The 26,347-nt window shown below is 51.7% G+C and overlaps 2 protein-coding genes across 4 annotated transcripts in view; one reads left to right on the top strand and one right to left on the bottom strand.

Moving 5' to 3' along the window:
• The first annotated feature begins 661 nt into the window (after positions 1-661).
• On the top strand, positions 662-24,359 carry Gprc5b (G protein-coupled receptor class C group 5 member B). Of its 2 annotated transcripts, XM_085692992.2 has the most exons (4): positions 662-806; positions 11,604-12,630; positions 19,813-19,973; positions 23,191-24,359. In XM_085692992.2, exons 2-4 carry the CDS (start codon positions 11,625-11,627, stop codon positions 23,236-23,238), a joined length of 1,215 nt encoding a protein of 404 aa, XP_085549118.1. In that variant the 5' UTR covers positions 662-806; positions 11,604-11,624; the 3' UTR covers positions 23,239-24,359. The 2 variants fall into 2 exon arrangements, with proteins under 2 accessions (XP_085549118.1, XP_048316218.1); XM_048460261.2 differs by lacking the exon at positions 662-806 and having other exon boundaries at positions 21,280-24,359.
• Iqck (IQ motif containing K) overlaps positions 18,717-26,347 on the bottom strand; it is a 125,699-nt gene continuing 118,068 nt past the window's right edge. The window contains exon 9 of one of the 2 annotated variants that reach the window (XM_085692994.2): positions 18,717-18,900. In XM_085692994.2, the coding sequence (XP_085549120.1) occupies positions 18,791-18,900 (110 nt within the window). In that variant the 3' untranslated portion in view covers positions 18,717-18,790. Of the gene's footprint in view, positions 18,901-24,280; positions 24,971-26,347 lie in introns of those variants that run through there. The other variant, XM_048460263.3, reaches the window with a different exon arrangement.

Below are 26,347 nucleotides of genomic sequence, written 5' to 3' on the forward strand. Positions count from 1 at the left end.
CAGAGACTGGACTTTCTGTGGTATGTGTGCGTGGGAGAGTGGCAGGCATGTGCCTACGTGAATGAAGTGTGTGAGACGGTGGCGATCGTGAACACGGACCCACGTGAGTGGGTCACCGTGGTGAGGTTCATGTGTGGGATTGCGGAGGATACCTTAGTCCTGGATTCAGTGTGCGCAACGAGAAAAGGGAGGGCTGGATCGGGGTGGAAGGCGGGGAATGTGATCGGTGGGGACCTGCCGAGGTGCATCATGCCGAGGCTATGGTGACTTTAAAACGCGTGCAGTCTCTGAGAATCTGAGCCCAGGACTCTCTTCCGGTATGTGTGGCGAGTGCCCCTCAAGGACCCCCGTGGGAATATTGTGTTGTTTGTGGCTGAGAATATTTCTACACACAGATCAACCTGGGCAATTGAACGACTGGACTCTTAACAAGGAGGCGATGACTTCGAAATGGGAACACTGGAGGTTTGTTTGGAGGTGGAAGGCGTCTCAGCGGTCAGGACAAGCCAGGCGACTGGGGTTGCGGGCTGCCTGCGGCTGGTCCTGAGCAGAGCAGAGCAGAGCAGAGCTGCAGACCCGGCCGGGGCGGGACCTGCTGGGCGGGGCCTATAGGAGGGGCGGGGCCTCGGCTGCTGCAGCGCGGGCCGGGCCAGGGGGCGCCTCAAGCTGCCGCCGCTCGAAAGGACGATGCAGTGAGGCGGACTCGGCTGGCGGGCGTGCGCGGAGCGGGGGCCGCGGGCGCTGCAGAGATGTGACTCGGGCCCAGGGCCAGCAGGAGCGTCGGCGCTGCGGGGCCGCGAGGGTCGGTAAGTGCCAAGCAGCGCGGGCGCGGGGAGGACGCCGCAAGGACCCCAGAAACTTTTCCCGCCGTGGGCTTGTAAAGATCGGGAGGGGATCCGAGGCTCATGCTTTTTCTGTTCTCCCTCCTCGGTGTACATCTGCATGGAAAGCTGTGGGTGTTCGAGTGAGGGGTGCCACAGTGCGGTGGGAGAGGAGCCGCAGAAGGCTGACCGAGAGCAAGGGTTTGGGGACCTTTATCTGATTGGGGGGGGGGGTGTCCATGGACCAGATAGAGAGCCAAGGCTCTGAGTAGGGTCTGGGGTGACGACAGACGACAGGCAACTGGGAGTAAAGGGGAATCCGACCCTGTGCTAGTAATCCCTGTGAGAGGCGTCGCAGGCAGGTTTCAGGGACCAGGCGGGGAGCGAGGCCGGGGTGCTGGCCATGAACTACGCAGACTTGGTCTGGGGAAAGGGCCGGCCTTTGGGGACGTGCAGCTTCACCTGCCGCAGGGTCTGGGGGACCCAACTTGCCACCCGCAGTGGCCGCGCACTCTTGGAAAAGGGCGCTAGAGGGTGGGCACCACAGGGAGGAAATCTGGGGCTGAGAAACAAATAGTTGGCTGGAAATCCAGGGGCGGCTGCATACGGTTAAAGGGGAGAATTTCTGCCTGGCTAGGGGTAAGGACTACCTGGTGCAGCGACCCCTCTTTCTGGGGACTGCACAAGAATCCCACACATTTCGAGGACCGGGTGGGAGAGGCAAGCCCAGAAGAGGAGCCCGCACCTCGCCTTAGCGAACCGTAGCTGGTTAAAAGCTTTGGATCAACTCACCGACCTTGCCCCAGAGGACGCCCCAGAACAGAGGGCTCGTCCCCCGTTCCTGTTCCGCCAGACCCAGGCCTAGCCTGTTCCCCCCTTTTTCTCCTGTTCGCCAAGGGGGCGGCTCTTTGGAACAGGGACAAAGGCCCTGGGAGTGTGGCGGGCACCATCGTCCCCGCCTGGGGCCCCAGCACACGCGCCGCGTCGGCCGCCCGAGTGCGCCGGGGTGGGGGCACCTGAGCTGCGTCCAGAAAGCTCTGGGGGTCTCCACAAAGACTAGAGAATGCGAGAGAGGCTAAACATACCCCCACATACAGTACTTCAAACGTTACTTCCTAAGTTTCTTCGGTGGGCTCTCGGGGCTTTGGGAATAACCACACTTGGAGTTAAACTACATGCAAATAGCATGTAAATAGAATGCAAATTGGCATCTGTTGGTTGGAAATCCTCCTCCCGGCTAGTTTTCTATCTCGACTGTGAACATTGTTTGCCTGATCCCTTGCTTCTATGTCTGAAAGGGGCCAGCTGAGTTGGAAGAAGGAAAGATGGGAGGGGAAGGGGTTGCAGTTTGGGACCGGGGCAGTAAGAAGAGAGCTTTCTTTATACAGACTCTAATCCTTGCTGGGTTTGTTTGTTTCTTGCTTGCTTTTCAATACATGTGGTGGACACAACCGAGTGCTGAGGAAATAACTTGTATAAAATGAATAGATCAAGATTGGGGCGAGAGCGGGGACGGGAGACTGCAGAGAAGTGGATGAAGAAACGCTAATAGAGCAAGTAAATACCACCTCATATAACACCTGCTGGGACAGGGCTGCCTGGAAAATGAAGTGAACAGGGCTTGTGATGCGTGAGAAGACATCTGGGGAATAACATTTTTTAGTGGACCCCAGTGGGGGGGGGGCTCCACTTAGAGAGCGATTTGCGGGCAAAGGGCATCCGCGCTGCAGAAGCTTGGAGGTGGGAATGAGCTTGAAGGAAGAGACACAAAGACCATTGTAGCCAGTGTGTGGGCGGATTTGTGGATAGGCGAGTGGGGACCAGAGGCGCTAGACAGATCCTGGTCTCTGGAGTCGTGAAAAGGCATTTAGAATCTGTTCTGTTAGGGGCCACTGAATCCTTGGAGGGTTCTCAGCAGGAGGTCACGGGGTGTGATTTTTAAAAGTTCCCTTGACCTCCACAAGGAGACCGACGGCAAGCAGCTCCCTTCCTTCCGCTGGCAGGGATGCTGTGGTGCAGAGAGTTCGGGCTACGGATCGCTACGGATCCAGCCTGGGTCAACTGCTCTGAGTCCGAGAGAGCCTTGTGAGCTAATTGGAGGAGTGATTTGAGTTTTTAGAGATCCTCCTACTTCTAGACTGTTCTTATCTACCCTAGGGAGCCCCCACCCAGGGCCCAAGACCTGTGTTGCATTTCAGTTTTGAGCTAACTGGGAATTCCGAGTTAGTCACGCTCTCGCCTCAGAACTGCTCCCGGAGAAGGAGGTTCAAGCTGCCTAGGCTGCAATTTGCATTTAAATGATTGCTTTTATTTACCGACTCGCAGCTGCTTTGCATATTCATGGCTCACAGGGCTGACGTTCTTGCTGCGCAAAGTTACTAACCTTAGAGGGTCTGTAAAGTTGAGAGCCCCAAAGCGGGCAGTGTCTAGGCAGCACGGGGTAATGAAAATGATGACACTGTCTAACTTGGAAAAGATATCAGAGGGAGGCAGAGACGGTTTGGGTCTGGGAAAGAGTTTAATGTCAGGAAACCTTGTAACGGTTTAACCCAGCCAAGCAGGAAACACACCTCAGCTCCAGAGGAGTGGGCTGGGACAGAGGGAAATACTGGGGCTCAAGAGAAATTGGCTTCCAGACTCAATCTGGACTTCTGCCAGACATGGGGCCTGGACTGGGGTAAAGTGAATTCCTAGCTTGGTCTGTAGATTCCATGGCCGCTAGCCGGGCAGGTTGACCTCGTTGCCTTCATGGTCCCAACAGGACAATGGGACTCTTGAGCAAGCACCTTCTGCTTCCTCTGTGAAAGGGCTTTTCCCGTGGACTCAAGCAAGCAGCACAACTATCTCTACTTTACCCAGGAGGAGACTAAGGTTTGCAGAGGTTAGGTAACACCAATGTCACAAGTTCTACTGGCCCACCCTCCCGCTGAGACCTTGGAATCTGAGGAGAGTGTGAACTGCGGCAGGTATTCAGCCTGGTACTGAGCTATGACCTATGCCCCACCCCGCCCCCATACACACACACACACACACACACACACACACACCCCTGCTCATTTTGTCCTTTTTTTCTGTATGCTGGTTCAAATTCTACCCTCCTGCACTGGTGTGGCAGGAAGAATGATCTCTTTGGAACCTTGCTCTTAGCTGCAGGGCTAAGGGAGGCTGTTCAGAAGGGTTTTGGGGCAGTTTGGGACATTTTGTTTTCCATCCCTATGAGGGGACCAAAGGGAAGGGATTTTACCTCCCAGGAGAAGGCCCAGTGTGTGGTCTCTGGCAGTCTTGGCTCTGACTACTTAATAGCCACGGCTGGTTTCAGGGTCACTGGCCTGGTTCAAACTTGACAGTGAGGCTCACGCTCAGGACTCCTGTTCCCATCCAAAAGCTTGTCTCCTCCCCACCACCTCCAGGACCTGTTGGCTTTGGCATATGATAGGAGAGACTAGAAACCAGTGGTAGATAAACACATGGGAGAGCCCCTTTGTGATTCCATCTCCACGGCAACAGCCCCTCCTAGAAAATCCCTGGAAGAAGAATTTACCGCTGCAGACAGTGGAACATTTACGTTAGCTAGTGTCCTATACCCTGTAGTTATCCTTTGTGCATGTAAGTGTGTATGTTCATGTGTGTACACTAGTAGATATTCCTGTGTGTGTGTGCACAAAAGAGTGTGCATTTGTATTTGCTTATGACTGTGTGTACATATGCGGTGTATGTGCATGTGGGGGCCAGAGGTTGACATTTCGTGTTGGAGATTCTTTGTCATTTTATTTATTGAGGCAGGGTCTCATAATGAACCCTGAACTTGCCAGTTCAACTCGTCTAGCCAGTCAGCTTGCCCCAAGTAACCAATCTCTACCTACTGGCACTGGGATTACAGCCCTGGCATTAGGGTAGCCCAGCTTTTAGGGGATCCGAAGTTTTGGTCTTCACACTTGCTGGGCAAACACTTTACCCACCTGGCAGCCACTCCACAGCTTGTTTGAGCTCCTGTTTGAGACAGAGCTCAAACTTGAGATCCTCCTGCATCAGCCTCTCGAATGCTGGGATTACAGGTGAATGCCACCACACCCACTTCCAATAGTTATCTCAGCACAGCCCTGCGATGGGGGTGCTGTTATTACCCTCACTTTGCAAATGAAGAAACTGAGGCAAGACGAGTTAAGTCAGCCACTCAGAGTCATAGCAAGCTAGCAAGTGGTCCGAGGTAGGACTTTTATTGTCTTATTTATTGATTTGGACAATGCTGGGGGTGACACCTACAGGCATGTGCCTACTGGACTCGACTCCAGTCCCAGGGTAGGATTTGGAACTGGGGAGTCTGACTCTGGCAGAGTCTGGCTGCCCCGCTTACATAGAGTCCCACAGAGTCCTCAGCAGTTTCTGCAGGGCCAGCACTCAAGACAGTGAAAGAGACTGTTTCTCTGAACCTCTGTGGGATGGAGTGTGGTATGTGTATGGTGCAGCGTATGTGTGGTGTGTGTGGTATGCTGTCTGCGTGTGGTGTTTATGGTGCTTGGGGGAGTTGTTTTGCAGTGTATTTAAGAACATCGAGTGAGTCACATTTCTGAGTGCCTGGCTGGCAGCAAAGGTAATTAGTATGTGAGCCAAGGCCTCTGCATTCATCCCCGTTTATTCTTTCCTCCTTTTGAGGAGCCGCTGCCCTCACCCATGGGTTTGTTGCCATGTATTCATCCAGCCCAGGCAGCCCTGCCTTGAGGCTGCCTCAGAACCTCTAATCTGGTCTTGTTCCATGTGGGGATCAGCGGTGAGAGGCAGCAGGTGGCTGACTGAACGGGGTGGGGCTTACCTGACAAGGGGCACTTTGGATGGAAGGGGGTAGTGCCTGCCTGGACCTCCTGCTCTGTGCCCTCCCTCCTCCAGACTTACGTGCCTGAGTGTGGCCTGTAGGGCTGGGACACTCCAAGAGTCAAACTTCAAGTTAAGCCTCTCGGACCCTCTGTTTCCTCTTTTATAGAAGAAAATGTTAGCACATTTTTATGGGCCACGTGAGAGAGCTTGTATGGCAAGTTTCATTCATTCGGGGACTGAAGGGCAGAACAGAGCAGATGAGGGTTTGGGGTGATGGTGGGTGAAGGGGAACAGACCCAAGAGGTAAATAAAATCGGGGAAAACTGGACTGGAGGGACCCGAGTTCGGATCCCGTGGCCTTGCACATCGCTAGTCCCAGTGCTGGGGGTGAGAGAGAGGTAGATCCCAGCGGCTTGCTGGGCAGACAGTCTAGTGGGATGGATTCAGTGAGGCCCAGGCCCAGAGAGAGGTCCCGTCTCAGAAAATGTGGCCAGAGATAGAGAACGGTACCCAAAGCCAACCCCAGGCCAGGGGTGTCTGCTTGGGAGAGGACAACAGTACACACACGTGCACACACACACACACACACACACACACACACACACACATGCTTGTGACCCAGACAACAGCGTCCAGGGTCAAAAGTACTGGCCTAGTGTGTAGTGGGGGCAGGGAGGACCTCTTGAAGATAAATCATCCAGCAAAAGTCACCAGTGACTCTTCTATGAGTTCTCAACAATAAGACTCTTGTGTGCCTCAGGCTCTGCTTTTCTGGCAGCATGTGACCTTGGCCAAGCAGCTCCTGTCCCCGTCCTGTGCAGCGTCGTGTTCTGTGAAATGGAAACAGCTTTAGCGCTCACCCCTACGAGGATTCTGTAGATTCTGTGTGTCTTTTGAGTTACGGTTACCCAGTGGTAGCTCAGGCTGGACTAGAAGTCACTATGTAGCTCAAGGTGGCTATGATCTTCTAGCCCCAGCCTCCCGTACGCCAGGATTACAGGTCTGTACCACCCTAGCTAGCTCCCTTTGGCAGATCCGCGGATGTCGCTATGTTTCAAGGAGCCTGGTGAACAGTTACTGCGGTTGTCAACGTGACAGAAATAGGACCCCCTGGAAATCCTAGATGAGCTAGTGGCCTTGGCTCCAGGGTAACTCCTTCCCCTCATCTTATACATGGTTCTGTGGACTTGGGTGGCCACACCCCATCGTCTTCCTTAGAGCCCATAGTCACCAGCTTGAGGCAACTGGGCTCTCTCCTCGGGTGCCTGGCAATGCTTGGTTTCATCTATATGCCTAGATGGGGTCAAGAAGGGGCCATTCCCTCTAGGTTTTTGAGAACTTGTTGGCAAGTGACAGAAACCCAGACCAAATTGGTGTCACTCAAACTATGTAGTTAATTGGTTGCTGGTACCAGGCATGGCTGAATCCAGTTGACTTTCAATGGATTAGGACTCTGGTCTATCTCCTAGCTGATCCTCTGGGTCAGTCTTACCCTCAGACAGGTTCTCCCTGGGAGAGGGATCTGTCCTCTCCCATGACAAGACTCTAACCTTCCAATTTATCAACCCCATCTCAAAGAGAAGACACCCTTCCTGTTAATGTCAAACCCTCCTGCTGAATCGTTACTCTGTGTCAGACTACGGGCCTATTTGTGACGCAATCGGTTCAGCCAAAGAGGAGTGAGGCATCCAGATTGGCCAAGCCTGAGCTGGTCCTGCCTGGGCTACAATTTTAATTACTTTTCCTGGTGTTCTGAGAATAGACCCTGACAAGGGAACCTGAGAGGAGAAAGGGTTTACCTCAGGTCACAGCTGGAGGGTACAGTCCATCAGGGCAGAGCAGTCAAGGCTACAGGATCTTGAGGCAGCTGGTTGCATTGGATCTACAGTCAGGAGGCCAAGGAAGATGAATGCTATCGCTCGGGTCACTTTCTCCTTCTGCAGTGCAGGACCCCAGCCTGCTGAACAGTGTGGGTCTACGCAGCTCAGCTAACCTAATCCGGATAATCCCTCACAGCCATATTCAGGGGCTTGTCTCCAGGGTGAGTCTAGAGTCTGTCAAACTGATGTTAACCATCACAGCTACATTTCTTGACACAAAGTAACTATCAAAACGAAGAGATGAAAGGAACCCTCTGCTTCGGGGTTTTTGAGATTTCGCCTCATCTTGACAGGGGTGGCACAGCAGTGGCAGTGTATGATGGCATCGGTTCTTCTCGTGGCCTTAGGTCAGGCTCTGCTTCATCATGACAGGGATGGCACGGCCATCCACGGCTGTGTATGGCGTCCTCCCTTGGCCTTCGACCAGACTCTGCTGTGGGTTCTACAAGCCAGACCGTTAACTATCAAAGGTCCCTACTTCCACTCACCAAGCCCCACCTCCTAAAGACCCCTTGATCTGTAAAATAACTCCACCACCTGGGGACATTCCCCTCTGGATTCATACCAGACCCTCAGCTGGGAGCTAGGACTTAAGGTAACTCTCCAAAAGGAAACTGGAAGCTCTTTGCAGAAACGAGAGAAGCTGTGGCTGTGAGCAGGCCACTAGCTGCCCTTGAAGGAGAAAGGAGCATCGCCTGTGGCCGCAAAAGCAGAGCGCATGAGAGGGTCCATCTGCTGTGGCCTACAGGAAGCGGAAACTACAGTTCTGACCATGGACTACAAAAACACTGCACAGTCTCAGGAGTGTGGGTGCTGTCCTGGTGTTACCCCTTTCTGGTTGGGGTAGACAGGAGAGACAGGAAGCAAGCAAGAAGAACCGAGGAAACCAAGCCTCGGTCTACAGCCAGGCTCAGAAGGAGGAGCTTTGCCAGAAAGAGTAGTTGGCCACACCTTAAAAAAAAAGCCAAGTCTTGCAAGCAAAGGTGGTAGGGTATAGGCCCGGCCAAGCTCTGGCGGGGTTTCTGGTGTCTGCCATCGGTTCTGACTTCGTTGTCTAAAGTCAGCCTTCCTCAGCCTTGGTACCATGGACTTAACTGACCTACGTCATTCTGTTCGGTGGAGACTGCTATTCACACTGTAGGCCTGGTCTCTGCTCCACTGATGCCCATTGTTGTGACATCCAAAACTGCCCCTGGTTGAGAACCATTGGTCAAAGGGTGTGTAGGTGAGAGATGGCAGAGGAGGGGCATTGATTCAGCTTCCAGAAGCATCTTCCCAAATGTCATTTCCTCAACTCCAGGGGAAGATGGGATTGGCTATAAACTAGAGAGATTCCTTTGAGTGTGTTGCTGAGAACTCTCCTAATGGGGGTTCACTCTGGAGACCCCACACACATAAGCACCTTGTTGTGGACCAACGGCAGCTTGTTCTGTCCCATCTTGTTCTTAAATTTTGATTCATAGCATGTTTCCCAACCTTGATAAGCGGCTCTGTTCTGAATGATGTCTCTCCAAAGTGCACCATGTAGCCATGTTCCTTGGGGGTGCCTGTGTACAGCATACACACAAGGGGGCTGCAGGGACTCTACCATGTGGGTCCCAGGGATCCAAGGTTCACAGACTTGGCGGTATTGGCAACAAGCACCCTGACCAACTGAGCCCTCTAGCACAGTTCAGAAATATCAAGAGAGAAGTATTTTCATTTCTTGGGGTTCAAGTGGCCAATGTAAAAGCCCACAGTTGAATAAATGACTGCACAGGGAATTGCTGATGGGGCCTCCATGGCACTATTGCGACTAGGCTACAGGCCGGTGGCCAATATCTGGGGTGTATCCCCACCCCTATATTTACCTGAGTGGGAGGAATCTTCTTGAAGGAGCCCCTCTACCCAAGTACCATCTTTTGTAACGTGCCTTCTCTCTGTAAGCACAGCAGACCAACCCAGCCCACCAGCCATTTTCTACAGCATCCATTATTTATGGGGTCGAAGGCCTGAAGGCCAAGGAGGAACCCAGGATGCACAAGGGATCTCTCTAAAGGAGAGGAGGAGAGAAGTGGTCAATACTGCATTTACTTAAGGGAAGCCCCAGGGGTGTGGGGAGGGTGACTGGTTACAGACCTACACATAGGTAGAATTACAACCCCAAACTAGCTTAACGTGACTAGTAATGAGTCTGGGGCACAGCTGTGCAGACATGGCTTCTTGAAGGCCCACCCTCTTTTAGAAGCAAGGAACTGGTGTCCGTGGGGGTAAAGAGCAGTCTGGGTGCACGGCGCTTGTTCTATGGGGATTTCCCAAGTCCCTGCCTTGTGCCAGATGCTGTTTGCTAATACTGGCATCTTCACCAGCAATCCTTTGTCAGGGCATTTGTGTCCCTCACCCAGGAGATATTTGGCAGCGTATAGAAGCTGGGTTGGTGAGACGCAGTCCTGTGATGCATAGGGTATCCCAAGGACAGGGGGAAAAAAAAAAGACCTGTCCGGGATGGATGCCAGATGTGACAAGGTTGGGAAAGCTGAGTCTACTGAGGAGTAAAAGTAAAAGATACTGTTTCTGCCTCCCTGCCTGCCGCTGAAGAAAAAAACAAGGAGGAGAGGAGAAAGGGGAAGAGAAAGGAAACAAAGTAGGCAAAAAATGGCAGATTTGATTAGCACTCGGCCTACAAGACCCTGTCTGTGAGAGCCACACCGACCTTGGCGGAGTCTGAGCTGCCGTGAAGAGAAGAGCTGGGGGCAGGGAGTGGAGTGGAAGCATCTCTGCAGGACCAGGCCTGGTGACACTGGCTTACACTGCTGCTCAAGAGGCTGAGGCAGGAAAGTCGCCAGCGTGAGCCCGGCCTGGGCTGTGGTGAGTTCGAGGCCAGCTGGACCAAGGTTGTATAGCTCTACCTCAAATTGAAAATTTAAAAACAAAAAAACATGTAAAGTGATCAGAGCTGGAGCCTAGCCGCTGCCTAGCGGGCATGAGGTCCTCGGTCTAAAGTTAAAAATAATGGGGATGTGTCTTAACGGGAAGACAAGACTGGGTCAGCACTGTCCTTGGGCATCTAAAGCACGTGGAAGAGAGTGTGGCTGGTTGAACTCTGCCAGGACAGGGGTAACAGGGGAGCTGGAGAGAATGGAGCCTCAGGAGATCTACGGGGGAGGAGGATGTGTGAGGGGGACAGAGCATGGAGAATTTCCTTCCAGACGGACAGGCACGCAAGAAATGGTCCAGGATCCCTTGGATGCCAACTGCCCTGGGTGCCAGCATCAGCTGGTGTTCCAGACCTTTCTGTGAAGGGTACCGTATTCACACACAGCCTATGCCCGTGCCCCGTGGACAATGTCAACCCTTGTTGTGCCATGTTGTGCCATGTTTAGGTGACAACAGGGGAATATCTGCACTGCACGTGTTCAGGACAGACAGATCCTTTTTCTCGAATATTCTTCATCCGAGTTTGGTTGAATTGTGTGCAGGGGACTTGGCTGGATGTACCACATGTGTAAAGCTGGGGGGGTTCTCTCCCTCTGCTGAGCGTGGTGGCTTCCTGGAGTGTGGTTGTGTGCCCTGGGGTAAGTGTCAGAGCCTGAAGACCCTGTTTTGTCACCTGAAAATGGAGGTCACAATGGGACCTGCTGCCTCATAGGGCATTATGAGGACTGGTTGAGCCCAGTTTTTGGTCTAGAGTGAGTGGTCAGTAAATACTCCCCATCAGCCTTAGAGGATAAGGAAGAAATAAGGGCTGTTGCCCAGTCAAGTACCTGGCTGGTGGCAGGCCCTTTAAAACGCCTCTCATTCCCTTACTTGGGAAGAGGCCAGATTTACAGACTACAGAGGGGTAGAGAGATGAGGTGAGTCTCTCTTCCATTGGCCCTCCAGCCACTGCTGATGGTGGCTCATGGCTACTAATCTGGGTCAGGGTTCAAGTGGGAGGCAGAGAGCCTGGGAAAGGGACCACAGCGCACTGAGAAAATCGCTGCTGTTATCTCAAAGGTCTGAAGGAGCCGTGAGGGCTGCCAAGTTTGACAAGAGGCAAGGCCTCAGGAAATCAGGAAAGTAGGGCCTTGCCATGGATTGATCTTTCTCCCTACTTGTCCCCATTTTCTAGAATGTTCCTGGTGTCAGAAAGATGAGAACCCACCAAGTGTTCCCCCTGCCCCTGCTCCTGGTGATTGCCTCGGTGGCTTCAGAGAACGCCAGCACATCCCGGGGCTGTGGGTTGGACCTTCTCCCTCAGTACGTGTCCCTGTGCGACCTGGACGCCATCTGGGGCATCGTGGTGGAGGCAGTGGCCGGGGCAGGGGCCCTGATCACACTCCTCCTGATGCTCATCCTCTTGGTGAGACTGCCCTTTGTCAAGGACAAGGAGAAGAGGAGGCCCGTGTGTCTCCACTTCCTCTTCCTGCTGGGGACCCTGGGCCTCTTTGGACTGACATTTGCCTTCATCATTCGGATGGATGAGACGATCTGCTCCATCCGACGCTTCCTCTGGGGTGTCCTCTTCGCGCTCTGCTTTTCCTGTCTGCTGAGCCAGGCGTGGCGGGTGCGGAGGCTGGTGCGCCAGGGCACGAGCCCAGCCGGCTGGCAGCTAGTGAGCCTGGCACTGTGCCTGATGCTGGTGCAGGTCATCATTGCCACCGAGTGGCTGGTGCTGACCGTGCTGCGTGACACGAAGTCAGCCTGTGCCTACGAGCCCATGGATTTTGTGATGGCGCTCATCTATGACATGGTGTTGCTGGTCATCACCCTGACACAGTCCCTCTTCACGCTGTGTGGCAAGTTCAGGCGGTGGAAGGTGAACGGAGCCTTCATCCTCATCACGACCTTCCTCTCTGTGCTCATCTGGGTGGTCTGGATGACCATGTACCTGTTCGGCAACTCGATCATTAAGCAGGGAGATGCCTGGAGCGACCCCACCTTGGCCATCACCCTGGCGGCCAGTGGCTGGGTTTTTGTCATCTTCCACGCCATTCCGGAGATCCACTGCACCCTCCTCCCACCCCTGCAGGAGAACCCACCCAACTACTTCGACACTTCACAGCCCAGGATGCGGGAGACGGCATTTGAGGAGGACATGCACCTGCCTCGGGCCTACATGGAGAACAAGGCCTTCTCAATGGATGAACATAGTGCAGGTAAAGTGGTCACTGCTGGACCTGGGACAGTCCTCGTAAGGCCATAACCAGGGAAGATGCTCCCAGACCCAGCAGCAGACTCGATGATCATGAATGACCGGCCCCCATGCTAACACTGACTCAGAGCTATTTTTATGTATGTTTTCCTCCTGCCAATTGCTCACTGATTGGTTATAAAAATCCAAGAGACGGGGCTGGGGAGATGGCTCGGTTGGTAAAGTGTTGTCAGGGCACGCAAGAGGATTGAGTTCACTCTCTAGAATCCAGGGAAGAGCCAGGTATGGTGGCACATCTTATGATAGTTCCAGCGCTAAGAGGTAGAGGCAGGTAGACCTTGAGGCAAGCAGACAATCTGAGACCTAGATACCCTAACACCCTAGTATCTCCAAAAACAAAGAGATAGTTTCTGAAAAACTGTATCTGAGGTTGACCTCATGCCTGTACACACACAACACACACAATTTACCACCACCACCCCAATCCTCCATGTTTCTGGTCTTTCAGAGTCATGGGAAGCTCAATGATAGAGCATTTGCCCCGCATGCACAGGCCCTGGGTCTATCTATCCCCAGCAGCATCCACACCGAAAATGACACCAATTTAAAACAGTGTATCTCCTGGATCTAACAATGCCGAGCCAGCCTTCCTACATGGCTACAGGTTTTCTTGAATCTCACTTGAGTCACTGGACCCTGGAAGGCCAGGCCTCTTGCCCCACCTCACACTTTTGGCTGCCCTTATGTGGGAATACACTTCCTGCTTGCCACGCCTTCTGCCACCCTCTGCTGATCCCCTGACATCAGATCCCTGGCTCCCTGTAGGCATTTGGGTTTGCAACCTACACAATGCGCTAGATGGACACAGGCCACCATGACACTGCTCCTGGTCTCCTCCACCTCAGTCATCAGCAGTGTTCAAACTGGATCCCAGAGTCAAACATCCATGTTCAAACCCTGCCTCTCCCACTTCCTGCCTGCACCTTTCAGTAGATTACGTGGCCTCTCTGAGCCTCAGTGTCTCTAATTTGTAAAATGAAAATGATGGGAGGGCATAGTGTGTAGGGTCGCTTCAAAAAGTAACACAATGGGGACCAGACCCTGGTGGCGCTGAGCAAGGAGCTTGTGGGTCTTGGCTGGGTCTCTCGGAAGTGGAGTCTGAGATACTCAGGAAGGGGTTTATGTTGAGTCGTGGCCTCATAAAGGAGAGCACAGAAGCAGGTCACCCAAACAGTTGTATTTATAACACTCTGAGGACATGCATAGAATGACCCTAGGACAGAAGGCTTGGCCCCATCCACTCTGAACTTCCCTCTTCCATCACCAACATCCCTATTATTTGGCTAAACATTCACAAGCTCCTCTGGGTCAGACAGAGGACACAAATTTGGTGGCAACTGGGGTGACATCTGGGTGCCCAAGACTACCTGTTTCTGCTCAGGGGTGAGGTCACAGTAGGATGGAGGAGGATGTGGTCACCAGAACCCCAAAGACCCTGCTGTTGGGGTTGGATAGGTACTCTCAGGGCCCTGCTTAAAGGAAGCCAGCTGGGTCCCTCCCTGGAGCTTAAATAAATGATCTTTCTCAGTTTGCCAAAGATGCCCCAGGGGCCCATCGGTAATATTGAATCCTGGTCCTGGTGAGGCACTGATCACATGACATGGTCACGTGGCGAGCACTGCTCTGCCCTCAGGCTGCACTGTCTCTGCAGTCCCCACCGTCACCCTGTGCAGTCAGCCCCCTCACACCTCCTCCATGACAGATAGGTGCAAGCCGAGGCTCAGAAGAATGGCATTTCCTGAAGACTTACAGCTGTAACGCGGCCCATGACAGACTGAAACTTAGCCACATTTCTCTTTAGCGGCATCTGCCCAGTTGCCAAGTCCAAGTGTGAGCCATGCTCAGGAGCCGGTCCCTTTACACAGCCTTGCAAGGTTAAGCGTGGAAGCCTGGGGTGCAGCCCGCTCCCCCCCTCCCCCGTAGGTGGGGAAGCATGTCGAGCCCTCACTTCCTATAGAGACACTCATATCCTTGTCAGACCTAGATGTGTTGGCTTCCTCTGCACCCCTGACCCCTAGCCAGGCTCCTATGTAGGAGGGGTGCCAGCAGCCCCGCTCTGGACAGATGGGAAAGTCCCAGTGTGGCTGTAATCCAAGTTGCTCTCTTCTTACATAAAGTTCCAGGCCAGATGCCTGTGACTGTGGAGATATTGGTAGGGATTTGGTGTCAGTCCATCTGGGGGACAGGAGAAGGTACAGTCATGTTAGAGGTCACCTTTGGAAACCTAGAGGCCTCTACAAGGGGCCGTGGTGACAGAGGGACTTGGCTAGTCCTGGGGTGCTGGCAGCACCACCTGTTTTTGACAGCTTCTCCCGGAGGGTGGCCCTTCAGGGGCTAAGAACCAGCGGTTGAATGGAATGTTAGATTTCCTTGCAGTAGAACTAGAAAGTCAGAATCACCCGAGCCATAGTGTTTTAAAAGTAATGATGGTCAGGCGTGACGGTACATTATCCCAGGACTCACTGAGAGAGGGGAGGCGGGAGAAGTGTGAGTTCAAAGCTAGCCTGGGAGACACAGCAAGATGCACAACTCCCAGCAAAACAAACAAACTGCAAATAGTGACAGCAACAGCAACAGAAGCCATACACCAAGTGCCACGCTGAGTGTTGTATCGGCTACTCTCATTCCTACACTAACCCATGAGAGCTATCTGGACACCGAGGTGTGGCGCGGCTAAGTGCTTCCTCATCTCCAGAACGGCAGGAAGACAGGGTGGTCCTTCACCTGTCTCCCCTTCAGAATCACACCCGCTCTGTCCCCCACCCCCGGACCCCCTAATCAAGTCTGACTGAGGTCTGTATCATTTGTTTCGCTTCCCAAATGATTCTAGGGCGTCACTAGGTGGAAACCAGGTCCAGGTGCTGGCCTGGCATGTGCTTTAAGTCAGTGTGATGGAGGCTTTTGTGGGGTCAGTAGATGAAGATTCCCATACCCTGGGAATGCTGGGGAATTTTCCATCAGGCACCAGCCTTTATTTCCTGGTCCTCTGGCTGCTCTGCTGGCCTCAGGCTTCCCGTGATAAACAGCGCTACAGTGAGCACTGCTATCCATTCATCTCTCTGCTTTTTGGTCCACTAGCTCCTTGCAAAAGATGTCCTAGATATGAGTTAAATAATCTGCATTTTAAATCTCGGCACACCATGCCAGAGAGCACCCCAGAAGGGCAGGCTGAGGGCCTGCTCTCTGACTGATGCATTGCAAGTCCCTCCCTAAATCTTCAGCAACCTTGGGTGTTGTCAGACTTTTTTTTTTTTTTAAGACAAGTTGTTCTTGTTGGCTTGCTTATAGTACTGATGCTGGAACCTAGAGCCTAGTGCACATGGGGTAAATGAGCTCCATCCCTAGCAACCCTTATTAAGTCCACCTCTTCCTTTTTTTTTTTAGGCATCTTTTAGACTATCAAAAAAACATAGGTCCAAAAATAAAAATAAAAACAAAACAAAACAAAAAAATATAGATCCACCAAAATCAGTCGAAACCAGGTAGGACAGTCCTCAGACAAAGCTTGCCCAGAGACTATCCTGGCTGGGCTGGCCTTTATGCTAGAAACTCTTACTCTGCTGGCCAAGGACCATCTGGGCACGCTCCTTTGCCACAGAAGGAGCAGCTGTTGGCACCTTTCATGCTGACTTCAGCCAGTTTGTATTTTAGGAACCCGGCGCCATGAAGGGCCTTATCCTTGGAGTGGCTAGTACCCAGGAGCCAAAATGGTCACGTCCTCCTGCGCTGGGAACTTGTGGCCAGCCTCTTGGGCTCTCTTCTCTTGGCTGTTGCCCCCGCCCAAGTTGTCATGTGATGGAAGGCATGTTCTTCAGGTTGCCCTGCGGCTCTAGGAAGCTGCAATGGTGTTGCCCCGATGTTTCCTTCCATCAGTGAGACCCCCCCCCCCACAGATACACTTAGTTAGACTGTGCTCATTAGTACCAATAAGGCATGAGGTAAGTGCTAAGAGATTCAAATACACCCAAGGATGTCACACCTCAGATCACGTCTTAGGAAGTGCTAACAAGGCAGACGAGGCATGCACTTTTCAAAGGAACATGTGTTCCCTCTTTTGTTAGGGACCCTGGACTCTAAGAGCTTATTAAAGCCAAAGGCTACTTTAACATTTTGTTGACCGTTGGAGATCCTGAGCGAAGCATGGGGAAAGGCGTGGCTAACATGACCTCACTTGCGGGGCCTACACCAAAGAAAGTTGGCATCTGACCAATGAGTTTCTGCCTCCAGGTACCCACGTAGGAATAACACTGCCTGTCTCTCGGCTCTGATGTTAGTCAAAGGCCTCTGAGATTGGTTACTAGCAATTAAAAAAAATAAAATAAAATTTGAATGCTAAATTAATCAAACAAATAAATGAAGATCCCAAATGCCCAAGGTAGCAGGTTTCAGGAAGGGCTAGATTAAAAAAAACTCAAGTAATGACTCAACTTGACTCCTCCCCATCTCATGGTGAAGGCATCACAGTCTCCACTAGCTCTGGGCTTGCCCAGAATCCCAGGGGAAAAATAAATCTTTCCAGAAGGCTTGAGAAAATCCCAGCATTATTTCTGTTTGGCTCTGAATTTCCTTCCCTGAACCAGTGTGTTCTCAAGAATGGAATGCCGTGACTGGTCAGGTCTGTCACAAGCTGGGCCCTGGCGCCCATTCCAAAGGACCTAGAATGCCAAAGGTGTGTGCATAAAACTACTGATAGCTTGCACAGGGGGAGACCTTGGGGCCATGGGTAGCAAGGGAGAGGAGCTTGGGTTTCCCTAAAGAGGGTATGCTGAAGTGAAAAGGGAGTCCCCCACCTGGACCAGCCTCTGCGCTGCAAGGGAAGCTGCTTGTCTTCTCTCTCACAGAGTAGGAACTGATACAAGCAAACATTTGTGTTTAACTCTTCCCACTTCCCACGCCACTCCCCAGCATAAGCAACTGCTCAAGCCTTGGAGATGCTGAAGCAAGGAAGGTTTCCTGAGTCTGTCTTGGACTCGGTTTCTCTGGTCCAGTTTAGGATGAGCTGTCCCTAAGGTCACTTAACGCAGCTTGCTTGCTTCAACGTACCCAACTGTGATGGTCAGCAGAGGGCCTGGAACTGGTGTCACGGTGAGGAGCAGCCTGTCTCTACCAGGCTTTCAGTGTGGCCTCTGCCAGCTGTGTGATCTTGACCATGGTACTTAACCTTTATCTGTTGTAAAGGACATAATAGAACTTGTTATGCTATGAAAACTAACCTTCTATATGTTACTTCTCATAGTACATGGCTCTAAGGCACTTCTTTCTGATTCTTGCCCCAAATTGGTCTCATAGCTCCTAAGCTGTCTTGTTGCATTTTCTCAGGGAAGACTTTTAAGGAAAGCCTCTTTCTCTCTCTCTCTCTCTCTCTCTCTCTCTCTCTCTCTCTCTCTCTCTCTCTTTCTCTCTCTCTCTCTGTTTTTATTTGTTTGATTTTAGTCTTGTTTTGTTTTTTTGACGCAGGGTTTCTCTGTAGCTTTGGAGCCTGTTCTGGAAATCCTCTGTAGACCAGGCTGGCCTTGAACTCACAGAGATCCGCCTGTCTCTGCCTCCTGAGTGCTGGGATTAAAGGTGTGCGCCACTATCGCCCAGTAAAGCCTTTCTTTAGTCAGGCAACATTAGTACTTTCAGTGAAACTACAGATGTCATCTTACAGTTAAGATTTCCATCCGCTTGTGGGATGCTGAGGAGAGCGCCTTGGGGATGGTAGGCAAGGGCTCTGCCACTGAGCTGAAGACCATATTTTAATTAGAATGCATCGTCTGGTGAGTTTTGACAGATGTGCTGTGACCTGTATCCGCCTGGCAGTGTCACACAGATGATCCACTCTTCTGAAACGTCCCTTTTGCCCTCCTGTCTGTCCCTCCCCACGCAGCCCCTGGCCATCACTGACAGCCTTGGCTTTCCAGATTCTGTCACTGGCATGGTGTGAGAAGCCCTCAAAGACTGGCTCCTTTCAGTCACAAACACATACTCGAGGTTCTTTGTGGCTTTTCAAGTTTTTTTTTTCTTTATTTAAAAGGGGGGAGATTAATTTCTTAGAAGTGCTGGGGCTGCGGAGAGGACGTAGTTGATAAAGCGCCTGCTGTGCGAGCGTGATGACTTGGGCTTTATCCCCGGCACCAGTGAGTGATGAACGCGCTCGTCATCCCAGAGCTGGGGAGGTGGAGACAGGTGGATCCCTGCGACTTCCTGGCCAGGCAGCCTAGGCAGTGAGACACTGTCTCAAAAAACAAGGTGGAGCGTAGTTAAGAGGATCTGAGTCCACTTCCCAGTGCCCACATTGGGTAGCTCATAACCTCCAACACCCTGTGGCCTCAGGATTCTGCTCACACACAAACAAGCAAACACACATACACACACACACACACACAGAGAGAGAGAGAGAGAGAGAGAGAGAGAGAGAGAGAGAGAGAGAGAGAGAACACTAACTAGCTGGATGTGAACTCCAGCACTGGGCATGTGCCATCAGGAGGATCAGGAGTTCAAGAACATCCTTGACTTCAGAATAAGTCTGAGGCCAGCCTGGGCTACCTTAGATGCTGTCTTTCAAAGGGACAATAACTCAGAAACATCTGTACCTACTCCAGGGATAGAGTACTAACTCTTTTTACCATCATTGCTTCAGATCTTTTATTCCTATTTGAGGGTCATTTTCCAATGATGACAATCACTGTCCTGTATGTTTTTAGCGGTCCCCAGCTCTACAGCCTCCAGAAATAAAGACTGCTTTTGACTGATATGGTACATACAGACCTGTGCAAATGTGCAAAGGAGACCAGCCCAGAGGTGACAGCCACCCAGCCTGGCTGTAGCTGTTTGGGGAGAGCAGGACTCCACAAAGTTCCCAACCCTCCCATAGGCTGGCTCAGTCTCCTAGAGGCTGGAGAACAAAGCCCCTTTGTGACTTTTGTTTTGAATCAGGCTTGTGACAAGGGGGAGGAGCCACTGTGGTGGGTGGATAGAGGTACCCAGAGGGGAGGAGCTGGTTGTTGGGAGAAAAAAAAAAAAAAAAAAAAACAAAATTCTCTCCCTCCCCACCTTTCTCCCTCTCTGTTCCTCCCCCCTCTGCCCCCACCTTTTCTTCTCCCTGCTCTCTGTGGTGTTGTCATCCTGGAATCCCCTTCCTCAGCTCTTCGGTCAGCAGCGGGCTTCTCCAACGGAAGCTTGGGAAAAAGATCCAGTGACAGCCTGGGAAAGAAACCCTGCAACCTGGGAAGCCGACCCACCGCGCCATTCAGAAGCAATGTGTATCAGCCAACCGAGATGGCTGTCGTACTCAATGGCGGGACCGTAAGTATCAAAATCTGATGTCTGATGTGGGAGGGGGCCTAAGAGCGTCCGATGGGGGGCAGCTTCAGCTGGGTATACCTGGAGGCTGCTTCTCTGGGCTGCCCACTGCAGCTCCATGCATGCACGCCTTCCATCTTTGTCTGGCCCCCTCTACCACCTCTCTTCATATAAGGAAAACCCACACCCACGCTCAGAAAGCCATCTGTAGGTGTCTACCTACTGCTTGGGGCTCTACCTGGTGGATTTCTTGCTTGAGCACAGTGCCCCACCCCTCTCCCAGGAAGGTGACTCTAAGGAAGAGCTTCCTGCGAGGATGCTCTCATCTTTCCTGACATCCACCCTAGCTTAAGCCCCCTAGTCCCTACTGCATCCAGTATCCCCAGCTAGGTACCAGCCCCCCACACACGCACACCTCAGCTCCCTAAGAGACATCCTTGGAAATTGGAATTGTTTCCTTCAATTTCAGCCAGAGCAGCTGTATCTGTTGCCAAACAGACCCGCAGCAGAAAGTGTCACCTTTTGCTTTTGGCCTCTGCTGGAATGACTGTTTCATCCCAGCAAACCCCAAGAGGCGCTCATTCCCACATCTACTCTGCAGACATAGCTCTGTGCTTCTCAGAAGCACTGCATGAGCCTGTTCACATGTACACCGTTGATTTCCATTCTTTATTTTGTGTCAATTCCATAATTCAACACGAGCTTTTATTTTTTCTTTCTTTCTTTCTTTTTTAATAGACCATCAGAGATGGTCTTTGATCCCTAGAGGGAGGGAATTTTGGTTTCTCTGACCTGTGAAGGCTTTTAGGCTCTGGTTCGATTCCCTTTGCTTTGAACAGGCTCTAAGACAAAAGGAAACACAGATGTGTGTTCTTAACTCCCCCTACCACCTCCTGGGCTGCTTCTTTGTCCTGGAGCCAAGAAAAGCCTAGCTTTACTGTGACCAGTGGTCCCCAGAGGGCCCAGCCCATGTGCTGTAATCAACACGGCCTGTCCATCATTCTGAAGTCCTCTGGTTCCTCCAAGGCCAGCGCAGAGAAGGTGGCTGCCGTAGGGGCTCAGGGTGAAGCACAAAGTAGCACCCCTGTCTAGCATGCCCGAGACAAGTCCCCTCTTCGTCACTTCTCAAAGCACTGAGTTTCTGAGTGTGGAGCATATCCCAGAGGGTGGGTGACATGAACCTTGGGCACATTTCTGGGGATGACTCCGTCCCCCAGGTCCCCACAGGTGAAAATGCAAGGGAGATGGATGTGTCAGTTTCTAACGTTGACTCTGCAGAGTTCTTAGCGCTGTCCTTATGTTATTCCAGATCCCAACCGCTCCGCCATCTCACACAGGAAGACACCATTGGTGAAAGACCCTAAGATCCAGAGAATAAGAATCTCTCTTACCCATTTTATTCCCTGGCTGTGTCTTTCTTGAGGGCGAAATCAATAACCGTGGCCGAGACAGGCCACCTGGAAGCCAGGAAATCTGAGAATTCCCACCAAGGGGATTTCGTGTAAATGTGACATACGGATGAACTGGAAAGCTAACAGTGACTGCCCTCCCCTATCCTGCCACACACACACACACAAACACGGAATCGTCCTGCAAACTAAATCAGAGCTAACTGCCAATAGTCTTAGGCTCACTCAGAGAGGCGTGGCTGGGAAACACTTTCATCCAGCGGGGGCAGGGCAGAAAAGAATCCGCAGCTGGTGTACCAGGCTGATGTTGGCTTCGATGAGGGGTTTGAGCCAACCTGTCACACCCTGCCCGAGTGCTGATTCCCAGGAAGGTCTTTTGGAGACAGCTATGCCCTTGAGGTTAGCTCATGGACCCTTCTTCCTGTCTTGCTTGCTTGGTGGCCTATGCAGTTCAGGGGACTTTAGGAAGTTGTGGCTGTGATTCCAAAGTAAGGCCCAGCCGGACGGTCAGAGAGCTTGTGTAGCCGGTGGGAGTGGAGGAACCGCAGAACGTGCCAAAGAGAAGGTACTCCGGGCCTTGAAGTGACCATCGCATTTAGACAGTAGTGACCAACCACTGTTCCGTCGACAGGCCGCTGGCTCTGCCTAGCACCCCACCCACCCCGCCTCCCTCACTCTTCCTCTTACTGCACTTGCTGGTCCTCCATGCCCCTTCCCCAATGTCATTCCCCTGTTCATTTCAGAAGCTCAGACAGGGCCACTGACTTGAAGCTTTGGCTTTAGGGGAGCCAGGCTGAGAGGCAGGCACCATAGCAGCCTTTTCACAGTGTCCTGTGGCTGGGCTCCCCGTGGGTGATGTCATCCTCACGTCCAACAGCCAGTGATTTCTGGGGTCTCTTCCCTTGCTGTGGCTAGAAGTCCAGGGTAGAATGAGTTCCATGAAGGTTTCCTGCTGCTTTCGGAGGGTTTGGGGAACATTTTCATCTTGGCTTTCCGATGGTTCTGTGAAAGTGGCCCTCTTCATGGCCGTCATCTGTCATGGCTTCCATCTGTCCTGAGCAAGTCATTCCTTTGTTGCTCGGCATCTCCAGCACCCCTGCCATGAAAAGCCCTGTGTTCTCTGCACTGTTTGGCCAGGATAACCTCTGGCAACCTTTCCATGCTAAGAGTTTGAACCTGACTATATGGACCGTATAAACAAGGGTAGGGCCTCTGCATACACTCCAATCGCTACACTGCTCTTTCTATAAAAACTACCCACAAGCCTTTAACCTTTAATGAAAGCAAAATTGAAAAGGTTAGTATTTGGGGGTGGGGGTGGGGACTGACCTCTTCTTAAGCCAGTACATCTGAGCTGAGTGTTTTAATAAATCTGATTTTTCTCAAGACCCCAGTCTCTGCTGTATCCCCTCCCTACCCTACCCTGCCTTTGCAGAGTCTTAGGGGGATGAGGCCAGTCTTCCTAGTGCTCGGCTCTCCTGCAAGTTTTCCTTACAGCTAGCGCATCACCACGCATGGGAACCAGAAAGCATGACACCCAAAGGCCACCCCTTCCCAGTCTTCTGGGATGCCCTGCTCCCACTCAGAGCATGTGCTTGCTTCCAGAGAATTCCAGCCAGTCCTTCATGCTTAAGGACCATCATGTAGTGGGCTGAGAACTTCGAAGCTTGAGGAGGGTTTGGAGGGAAAGCAAGCCAGGGCTGCGTGGGGCTGGGGCTCTTGCATGCACTACCCAGCCTTCTGCAAAGAAATCTATGAGCACCTTGGGCCAGTCCGGTGACAAACGCCAGCACTCCGCGTTCTTGTGCCAGGAAGTGGCTGCCCACCCCCGCTCTCTGGAGTCCTTTGGAGCTTTCTGATGTCACCAGTGACTTGGTCTGCAAAAGCCCCCCTTGCAGAAGGGAGACGCTGACATGATTGATGGTTTTCTCTGTAAGCTCTTGGTTTTCCGCGTATAAGGTGAGCACCGTGCAAATGGCTGTGCAGAAAGCAGCAACATTTCTGCACTATACAAGCAGAACCATTCTGAGCCACAGGACGCCTCACTTAGTGAGGCCTTGCAGTTTTGCTTTTTTCTTTTTTTCTTTCCCATCCTGATGGGTGATTGCGCTTCTGGGCTTTGTTTTATCTTGGCTAATTTAAGGTTCAGGGTGAGCTGAATGTTCTTAGACATTAGGGGTGGAGGTGGGAGCAAAGGAAGAAGGGCGCCATCTGCTATTTTTCTAATGAGTTCCGAGCTCACCTGAAGAGGATCACGAGGCAACTCCACCCAGAGACCGCAGCCAGCTTCCAACAAAACAAGGCTGGAGTACAGAATCCATGGCACCTGTTTAAGAGTTGATAGGGGAAATGGTCTAGAAAGTCCTCTGTGAATAACCCCAAGCTGTAAGCACAACCTAGCATGCCCGGGTAGTGACACCGTGCTGGGACTATGGCAGCTCCTCTGTCCCCTCCTAACTGGAGTCCGTTGCTGAGTCAGTGCACAATGGCAGAGGGGAGAGGCTCCAACATGTCAGCTGTCTCCGAGGTTAAGGTCTGGTTGTTGTCTACCCCACCCCCACACAGATGAGGTCAGGCCAGCAGACAAGTGCAGACAGGGTGAGAAGGGTTGTCTCTTGGGTTTGCCAAATTGGAAAGTAGAAGGGGGCGCTGGCATTCACACATCCAAGGATGTAGGAACCATGTGAGCCGACGAGAGCCCCTGGCAGGTGCTTTTTATTCATAAAGAGCTATGGCTCATTTTTGATAGATAATATATATTTATTAAATGTATTAATGTGTATTTTATAATGTACCCTCACTCTTCCCCCACCTTGGCTGACTTGCATACTTATAAACAAAATTGTTCGGAAAATTTCAAGACAATCAGTATGTACATATAAATATCACAGATTGAAAAGGTTGTTAAGCATGGGCAGATAGGTTTTATTTTCAAAATGCTGTTCTTAACAAGAAAATAAAGGCTTTACTATTTACCTACGATGCGTGGAAGCTTGTCAAACACTATCACCAAGGAGGCCTTCGGCTGCGTCTGGGGCCTCCTGAATGAGAGAATCCTGGGGAGCACGGCCACAGAACAGACGAGGACCGTTAGTTAAAAGGCACTGCTGTAACCCCTTTGGGGCTTTGACGATGGAAATCCTTTGCATCGGCTGTCTCTTCTTGAGCTAGGAACACAGCTCAGTTCTCGAGCCTTGCCTCATTTGTTAGGCCAACAACAAAACCAAAACAGAACTAACAGAGATTTGAGATAGATTAAGATACGGATCTTGCAGAAGTGGGCAAACTGATGGTGGAGGCCATGACTAGATATTTCAACTCAGTGGCTCAGAAGGGTACCCTTCACACCGTGGAGAAGTGGATGGAACAAAACAGTATTTGGGGTAAAGCAGAAATCAAGGGACGCTTTCCTAACTAAGCTTGTCTGCAACAAACCCGGCCTGTGTGCAAAGGGTTGTGAATCCACCATACTAAGGCTTCTTACGGAAATCGTCATAGGCAATGTGCAGTTTGGGTGTGGAGTAACTGATGTTAGTTAAGATGGTGGCATTGAGGCAGCAGGCACTTCCTCGTCCTCCATTTTACATCTCACTGCGGAGAGAGGAGAAAGAAAGAGAGTCAGGGTCCGTTTACACTGCCATTTGGAAACTGGAAACACTGATGTTTGGACAGGGTCATTTATGACAAATGCCACTGCGCCCTGCCATGGTTCTGACCCCTCAGACACTGGGAGGAACACAGGTCCATTGTGTCCCAGGATGTCACCTGAGGCTTGAAGCCACCACCACCACCTTCAGTTCATGGCAGCTTGGAGTTCAGAAAAAAAAAAAAAAAAGATTAATGGAGTGCATTGTGGGTTAGAGTGCTAAAGGAAGCTTACTAAAGATGATAACGGATTGGCACCATTGCATTAAAGGGGAGTTAGCTGGACCCAGAGCATAGCGCTCTGCGTAGGAGAAATTAATCCCAAGAGGTAAGATGCTGTCCCCAAACAAATATGAAAACCCAACCCCTGGGGGGGGGGAGAACTCTTTTTTTTAAATGTATTATTATTACTGTATTATTAATATTGTTTTATGGTACTGGAAATGAAACCCAGGGCTTGCTTCATGCATACTTAAGTAAGCACTCCATCACTGAACTATCCCCCACTGCAGAAACCTTCAATTTATGTGTGCCTAAGGGCGCACACCTGTGCACAGGCCTGGGCGGCTAGATGACAGCCTCAGGTGTCACTCTCAGATACCCCTGCCTTGCTGTTTTTTAAGACAGGATGCCTCATTGGCCTGGAGCTCGTGGGGAAGGCAAAGGTGGCTACCTAGAAAGCCCCAAGGATCCTCTGGAACTACTACAATAATCCCACTGTGGCCTACAGTTTATTATACGGGTCCTGGATTGAACCCAGGTCCTCACGCCAGCACTGTGAGCAGCTTACGGCTGAGCCATCTCCCCTCTGGCCTTCCCTGGCTAAAGGTCTTTGCCTCTACTAACTTCCCTCCTGTGTCCGTTCCTGAAAGATTGTTCTCGAGTGCTCACGTGCTCTGGCTTGTGAAGCACATCACGGTTCTAACAGGAACTGGTGGTTTGAACCGTTACTGTATAGCAAAGAGGTTTCAGCCACAACCCCCAGTCCCCCCAGAAACTTAGGGCACACACACCCCAGACACAAGTATGAGGTGAGGGCTGCAGGGGTCACCCAATGGGTCATTTCTTGATGGCGGTGGTGCGAATGCTTCCCTAGAACTCCAAGTCATTCTGAGTTCAGCCCAGCTCTTAAGCTCCTTCACGAGGATTTACTGGGGCAGGTTCCATTAGATCATCCCCTCCTCCAGCTAGGCAGAAATCTCCCCAGGTGCCAGACTGAAAGGTAATCTGGAATCAAGGGTCCCCAGAATCCACTCTTCTATTTCAGTGCCTGTGGTGATCTGGGTTTTTGGACTATTGATACTAATTACACAAGTGGGCATG

This window comes from Myodes glareolus, chromosome 7 (genome assembly GCF_982192425.1).
Source record: "Myodes glareolus chromosome 7, mMyoGla1.1, whole genome shotgun sequence".
NCBI lineage: Eukaryota > Metazoa > Chordata > Mammalia > Rodentia > Cricetidae > Myodes > Myodes glareolus.

Excerpts from the sequence above, each read along its gene's own strand:
- Gprc5b (XM_085692992.2), top strand. The coding sequence starts at position 11,625 with ATGAGAACCCACCAAGTGTTCCCCCTGCCCCTGCTCCTGGTGATTGCC. Across the intron at positions 12,631-19,812 it reads AATGGATGAACATAGTGCAG|CTCTTCGGTCAGCAGCGGGC; the intron begins GTAAAGTGGTCA and ends CCCCTTCCTCAG. Across the intron at positions 19,974-23,190 it reads TCGTACTCAATGGCGGGACC|GAAGTGGCTGCCCACCCCCG; the intron begins GTAAGTATCAAA and ends TTCTTGTGCCAG.